The sequence below is a fragment of the Adiantum capillus-veneris genome, chromosome 5, assembly GCF_014529385.1.
Source record: "Adiantum capillus-veneris isolate H3 chromosome 5, ASM1452938v2, whole genome shotgun sequence".
Taxonomy (NCBI): domain Eukaryota; kingdom Viridiplantae; phylum Streptophyta; class Polypodiopsida; order Polypodiales; family Pteridaceae; genus Adiantum; species Adiantum capillus-veneris.
Window position 1 is genome coordinate 104,624,116 of NC_140935.1, and position 7,103 is coordinate 104,631,218.

Genomic DNA, 7,103 nt, shown 5'->3' on the forward strand with positions numbered 1-7,103 from the left:
TTAGAGTTAAGTATTTTTGACTTCACTTACAAGCTCATTTGCACTATTGCCCACTTGGAGAGAGCAAAGAGCACATAGGAGCATCCGACCTTCTACAGCCTTCTACGACCGCTACAAGAGCTTAGAGGACTCCAGATATGAGAGGTAGACTCGTTGGCATAAGCTTTTGATGCTTATCACTAACTTTTGTAGCGAAAACTAATCAAAACAAAGAAACAAGAGCAGACGGGAAAGGGGTAGAATGCTAGGTAGAGGCACAACCGCCTAACCAAAGCATGCAAGAACCAACAGGTGGCTTACCCTAGTGTAGAAGATGAGTTCCTAACTCTCAAAGTGCGAGAAAGACCAACTGGAAAAACCCTAGGTCAAGAGAGCCTGCAAGCGGCAAACAAGAAAAAGTTGTCGAAACGACACCAAACTTCACAAGAAGCTTGACAACATCGAGGACAATGCAGCCATGGAGTATCTCCAGGTTTGGACCACCAAAAGTGAGTCAAAACAACCGATTCGGCTGCAGACACACAAAGCGTCATTTTGGCATAACGGCCAAAATTGACGATCGACTGCCATGAAACTTCACAAGCAACTTCAAATAGTCATCAATGACACATGTGTACAAGCAAAACCCAAAAGAAAGCAGTTTCACCTACAAATGGTGAAAAAGACACTTTCGGGCAATCAAATGGCTAGAGGAAGAAAAGAAGGAACCAAAGTCGAGTCCAACCATATAGACGACTTCCCAACACCTCAAATGAGCTGGGGATGCAACTCTCGAGGAGAAAGATCGAGGAAAATCAACTCCAACACCAAAAGACGTCTTCGGAGACTGAAATGCCTACAAAGGGGGCTTTTAACTAAACTGATGATTTTTAAGGTTGAAAACTAGTTAACAGGGCTTAGGGCACTAGCACAAACCATGCTTTGCACAAAAAAACACTTTTTATTAAGAATAGACATCATACGCGTATGATGTCTCTCAGCATGATTTTCACATCATCTTGAACACATGAATGCATAGCCTCTTTCTACATGTGAACAACATCAGATGTACAAAGTATCATGAGGTTTAGAGTTGAAAAACCAATTGGAAACCAAAAAGACGTAAAGTAGGGCAAAAACCGACTTATAGCCCTAAATTTGCCAAAATAGCTCCAAACTCAATGAAACTTTGTGGGAATGTTGTTTATTACATGCACAAGCTATCTGGAACCAAAAAGTACCATTTTGGCACTTTGCACATACAGAGCCAAAATTGATCATTTTTTCGTCATATATCCATTATATATATCAATACATGCCACATATGGAGTTTGGTACCATTTGGTCAAGAGGATCACTTTATTAGCCCAATCAGCGAAAAATTCTCTGTTTAAAGCCTGATCCAGCCAAAAATCACCATACTCAACTTCAAGTCCAGATTTAAGTATACACAGTCCTTTGCTATCATAGGAGGAGCCCACAGAACCAATCTCATGCAAAAATAACAAAAGAAGACATCATACGCGTATGATGTCTCCAGAGCCAATTTTAGTCCAAACTATACCCAACTTTCATAAAATCATTGTCTGAGCCTATATAAAGCCAAATCCAAGCTTACAATGCAAAATGGTTCAGTTTTACCCAAAAAGACTGCGTATGATGTCTCCCTACTTGATTTTTGCATTTCAGGGTTGCAACCACCACATAGAAGTGATCTACATGCCATTTGAGAGCCAACAACCAAGTTTCATCCAATTTGGATCACAAAATCCAATTCCCACTCAAAATCTTGCAAAGAGCCTCACCAGGACTAAAATGGCCATAACTTGATCAAATGGGACCCAAATTCAAATCCAGGCATACAGAATGGATGTATGCACTATCAGCTACAAGCACAACCAATATCAAGCCATTTTGATACAAAAGACATCATACGCGTATGATGTCTCCAGCATGATTTTGCACCCAAATGTCATATTTTTCCATATGCATTGCATCCTTAGGCCCTGAATAGCTTATGTTTCAATTTTTTAAGTCATTTGGACAGTTAAAAGCTTAATTTCGGCTTTCAGTACTGAAAAAAGACGCTGACTTCTGAAATTGGAGTTACAGGATCCATGGATTTGGGGAAGTCTTTATCAAAGAGGAAGAGAACGACACTCAAGGAAGCAATAGCAGAAGCAGAGCCATTTTCTATCCCCCTAGAGACTCTCAAGCCTACAAAGACGTGGATGGAAGAAGCAGTGTAAGAAGAACAGGGGATAAAGATATACCAAGGTACTTTCAGAGACCCACGGGGACAAACAGTGGATATCCCAATGATTCCCCAAGAACTGGTGCACTACAACAGAACGGAGGAGATAAGCAGATACCTGGAAAGGGTAGATCTCCGTAGTTTTTTTACTTCCAGACCATCAGGGGTAGATGCTCAAAGAGTGTATGAGTTGGTAACCACCACATAGAAAGATGGAATGGCTACACTCACAGCTTGGGACGGGGAAAAAGTTGAAGTGATTATCACTCCTCAGTTCATTGCAGATGCTCTGAAGCTGCACAACAAAGGAAGCTCAGTCAGAGAAAGACGAGAAGCTATAGAAGTGTATGGGCAAAAGAAGCAAAATGTCACCTATGAAGACATGGCAGATCCGAGAGCGGCAAAGCTTTGCCGGCTCTACAACCAATTCTTACACATATGCAACAAAAGGCCACAAAAGTATACCACACCACCACATGCCATTGCGACAACCATCACTTGGGCAGTAAAGAGCAACATCCCGAAGGAAGTAAATTATGCTCAGCACATTCATGAGCAAGTAATTGCTATGCAGAACGAGAAGCCAAAGTACATTGGGGGAGCTGAAGTGTTGACTAAGATAGCTTCTGAAGCTATCGGAGCAAGGGACCAATGGCCAAAGGTTCCCTCGCAAAACCAATGGCTAAGAGAGACAGATGAAGATGAAGACCAGCCAGAGGTCACCAAGAGAGTGTCAACAAGGGCAAGGAGGAAGCTAGAGATTGTTTCCAAGCCAGAAGAAGAAGCAGACGAGCCCCTCAAGAAGAGGACCAAGAAGAAACCCACTCCCAAGTAAACTAAGAGCCAAAAAGCCGCCAGAATGGAGAGACTGATTGAACAGTTTAGAGCCGAGTGAGCTTTAAAGGGATATTTTGAGGAAAAGTGGGTACCAGACCCAACTAAAGTCAGAGCCAGCTCAACCAGACCCCATATTGATCAGTGCGATCAATATATCAAAGCTTATGAAGAATCAGAAGCTATATTGGAGCAACAACCAGTAGAGCCATACACCGAAGCAGAAGTTCAACACATTAAAACTGAATTAAAAGGAGGTGACAAGGGCAAGAGCAAGGTAGAAGAGTCTCGTCCTGAAGAAGAGGAAAAGATAGTGGAGGAAACGACCACTAAGTGCAGGTGGATGTGCCAGAAAAGCCCGAAATACAGCTAGAGGAGAAGGCAACGGATCCAATTCAAATGAAGAAAGAGCAATATGATGTTCTAATCGACACATGATATACTCGAGAGGAGCCTCTCAAAGTTGTGTATGGCATTACCATAACACAGGAAGAACAGAGAGGAAAGGAGAGGAGAACCAAGAATCAATTCGACAGAGAGCGAAAGTTGGTACCTGAGAAGGCAGAGGTTGAGCTTGAAGAGGAGGATGAGCTCGAGGATGAGAATGAAAGAGATATCCAGAAAGTGCATCAATTGTTGCAGCAGATCAAAGCCCGATCAAAGACAATGAGGGATAGCAAAGAAGAAGTGGAAAAGAGAGAGGCGGAGATGGAAACAAAATGTGAGAGTGCACTAGAAGAATCAGAGTACCTCAAGGAATCTCTCCTGGAAGCTGAAAATGAAAGAGATGGACTAATCCTCCAACTTGCTAATGCTTCAAGAGAGGTGGCCAGTGCACAAGAAGCCAAGGAAAGAATTAATGAAGAATTGGAAGCTGCAAAGGACGAGGTCATTGAGCTTCGAGAAAGGATGGAGCTGCAGGATAGAACAATCCTAAGGCTTAGATCCACACCAAGAGCTAGCAAAGCAGGATTAGAGCCAGAGGGAGCAATAATCCCCAGTTTGGAAGATCAAATCCGGAGTTTGCAAAGAGAATTGCGCCTAGAGCAAGTGCAAAGATTGCACATTGCGGAGGGCTCATTGGCTGCCGAAGAATGACTGACATCAGAGACCCAAGCACTGAAAGCGGAGGATGAGGCGCTCCCAAAGCAGCTCCAAGATCTGCAAGACAAAGTGATAAAAGATACAGAGGATCATCAAGAAGAAATAGGCGGGGTAGCCGTGGAGCTTCCAGAGACTGGGGAAGCCACAACAAGTGAAGATCCAGCCCCCGGCACAAGACGAGACCGCAACATCCAAGCTTACCGAAGATGAAGAGAAAAGATTGAACGAGCAGATAGAGAAGTCAACAGAGGAGAGTGCAAAGGCGGCCATGGAGTGGGAAAGAAGACTCCTGTTCTCCATTGGACTCCAAGGGGTGGATACTAAGGTGCTGCAAGAACAATGGATGCAACCTACATTGCCCCTTCCTCTACTAAAGTTTGAAGTGCTGGAGACAAAGAAAAGGATAGAAGAAGAGCAGTATGCTGCGCTATACGAAGGCGACATCACACAAGAGGAGGAATCAAAGAAGATAGTAGACTCCCAGCCGAGATGGAGGAAAGGGTGGTTGACAAAGTATCCAACCTACCTAATCTATTTGGTGGAGGCACCCAAGGAATTTAGAGAAGATGCGACATTCTGTCCAGTGCCACGAGTAAGGAGTTGGCAAGAACATGCCAGAATCACAGCAAAGAAGCCGAATTGGCTTAATTACCCCAGGATGCCAGGACCAAAGGCGGGAGAGAGAATAAGTAAGGCCTACATGGTGAAAACCCTAACGTGCACCATTAAGCTCTTTACTGGCTCTCCTGACCTTTCGTGTCAAATGCTCAAAAATATTTGCAAAACATTACTGGCTTGCATTGAGGTGTTCGTGCCGGATAAAGCTACCAGCTCAACATTGTTGTCAACGGCAGACACAGTCACAGATATGATGTATGATTTAGCCTTACAGCCATCTCCAAAAGTATTACACCTCTTTTATCAGAGAATCATGTTTATGCCGAGTTTCCACATGCAGGCCTTTGAGGAGGCATTTTATACTGGTTTCTTTACTCATGAAAGTAAGATATTCGGCCCTACAGTGACTATTGGAAACCTTAGATACGAGTCACATATTTAGATGTTGAAATCGACGGGACTCCACTAAAGACAAAGCAAAGATGTCATGTCAGGGACGACATGGACGCGGAGGGGGGGAGTGTTGAGCGGAGAACTACACCTAGACATTTTTGTTCACACTTATATTTTTGTAAACACTTATTGTAATGAATGTCTTTTTGACATTTCATTTTTGATGGAGCCGATTCATTGTAATTAGCGGGACTCAATTGAGTTTCCAGCTTGTATTCCCCAAGTAGTTTCACATGCTTATGTAATTAGATTAGAGATGTGTTCACACTTCCAAGGCTGAAGTATAAGAGCCAATTATTATAAACCTAAGGACAAGTTTTTGAATTATTAATCAAGATAAGTTTTGAAGCGCCGTAACTGTGTCTGAGAGAGAGTGAGAGAGGGTCTTATCCTCTTGCTACGCGAGCTACGGAGTAGCCATTCGAGAAGCAACGCCGCCATTGCGATAGCGATGGTGAGGGCTACGCACCAATACCAAGCCTGCATGCATTCGGCTTCTACGCGAGGTGAGCTCCCACGAGCTTCTTTGTGAGTTTTCTCTTGATTTGTGTGTCGGAATTCATTGTGCTATATATCGATAGAACCGCAATGAGTAGAACTACACATTAGAACCATCGAAGTCGAGATTAGGTGACCTGTAATTTTCGGCCTGTCTTCATACGCGATTACTGCACGGAGTGTTTGCAGGTTGAGATTAGAGTGTAAATTTATACGGTACTGTCCTTACGTGGTGTAAAGACTCCCCTTTGAGTTTGAGACTGATTCGATGACTTTTGATCATGTTTCGGATAGCGTTTGCTCGTAGGACGGATTTCAGTCATTTGCGTTTTTAGAACTTAGATTTGATTTCCTTGGTAGTGATTGTCTCTAGAAGGTCGAGTAGGTGATTCACACCCATCTATTTGTTTCCATGTGCCTGCGGGTCAAGCTCCGTCCTCGTCTTACATTCTTGTTTGTCGGTTGAGTTCTCGCTATCATAGCCACCGCTAGCGGCGTAATCGCCCAACAGTCTCCCTCTCTCTCCATTCTCTCTCACATCCTCCCTTAACTTTCAACCCCCCTTTGCCTGCATTCAGTCTCTCTCTCTCTCCACTCTTCTCTACATTCACTTTCATTACATCCCTCACTATCTCCTCCAATCTCTTTTTGCACACATATGTCTCTCCCTCTCTTTGTACGTCACCCTTCTCTAACAAAGTCTCTCTCTCTCTCTCTCTCTCTCTCTCTGTCTATCTATCTCTGTGTGTGTGTGTGTGTGTGTGTGTGTGTGTGTCTGTGGGTGGGGAGCAAAGTCTAGTTTTATTGTTCATGTGGGTAGTGTAGGGGTGGGCGAACCATGACACCTAACGTCGACTGAAGGCAATATGTTGGTTGTTTTAGGAGCTGACATAAATGCTCCGATTGGTTTTGATGTGTTTGCTTTAACATATGGTGATGAAGGTGAACCAATATCATTGCCATTGTAAAATGTAGGTAAAGGTAATAGATTTCCCCTATTTGTTTTGGATGCTAAAATATGAGTTGCCGAATATGTGGAATTCTTGGATCCCCTTGTGAGACCTCCTTCATCTTTGAAGCCCAAGTTAGTAGTACTTTCTTTTGATGATCAAGAAGAAGATTTCCCTTATAACCCAAACAAAAAAGTAGCCAAGGAGGGGGTGATTGACCTAGACTCTCCAGTATAGGAGTGTCAAAAGAGGGGACGGTTTCCCACCGAGGAAGCTCTAAGCATAGTCAAGCTAGCTTCACATCCTTCCATGCAATCCCCAAAGCTGAAGATGTTGATAGCATCTTTCAAATGGGAATGGGTGGAAGAAATCCCATCACACTACAATGGGAACATGGTATTTGAATTGCCACC

At 43.4% G+C, this 7,103-nt stretch overlaps 1 protein-coding gene across 1 annotated transcript; it reads left to right on the forward strand.

Moving 5' to 3' along the window:
* The first annotated feature begins 4,439 nt into the window (after positions 1-4,439).
* On the forward strand, positions 4,440-5,231 carry LOC147457859 (uncharacterized). Its single transcript, XM_086513372.1, has 2 exons — positions 4,440-5,075; positions 5,130-5,231. The coding sequence occupies exons 1-2, from the start codon at positions 4,440-4,442 to the stop codon at positions 5,229-5,231; spliced, it is 738 nt and encodes a 245-aa protein (XP_086369498.1).
* Positions 5,232-7,103: the final 1,872 nt, after the last annotated feature.

Excerpts from the sequence above, each read along its gene's own strand:
- LOC147457859 (XM_086513372.1), top strand. The coding sequence starts at position 4,440 with ATGGAGTGGGAAAGAAGACTCCTGTTCTCCATTGGACTCCAAGGGGTG. Across the intron at positions 5,076-5,129 it reads CCTTACAGCCATCTCCAAAA|GCCTTTGAGGAGGCATTTTA; the intron begins GTATTACACCTC and ends TTCCACATGCAG.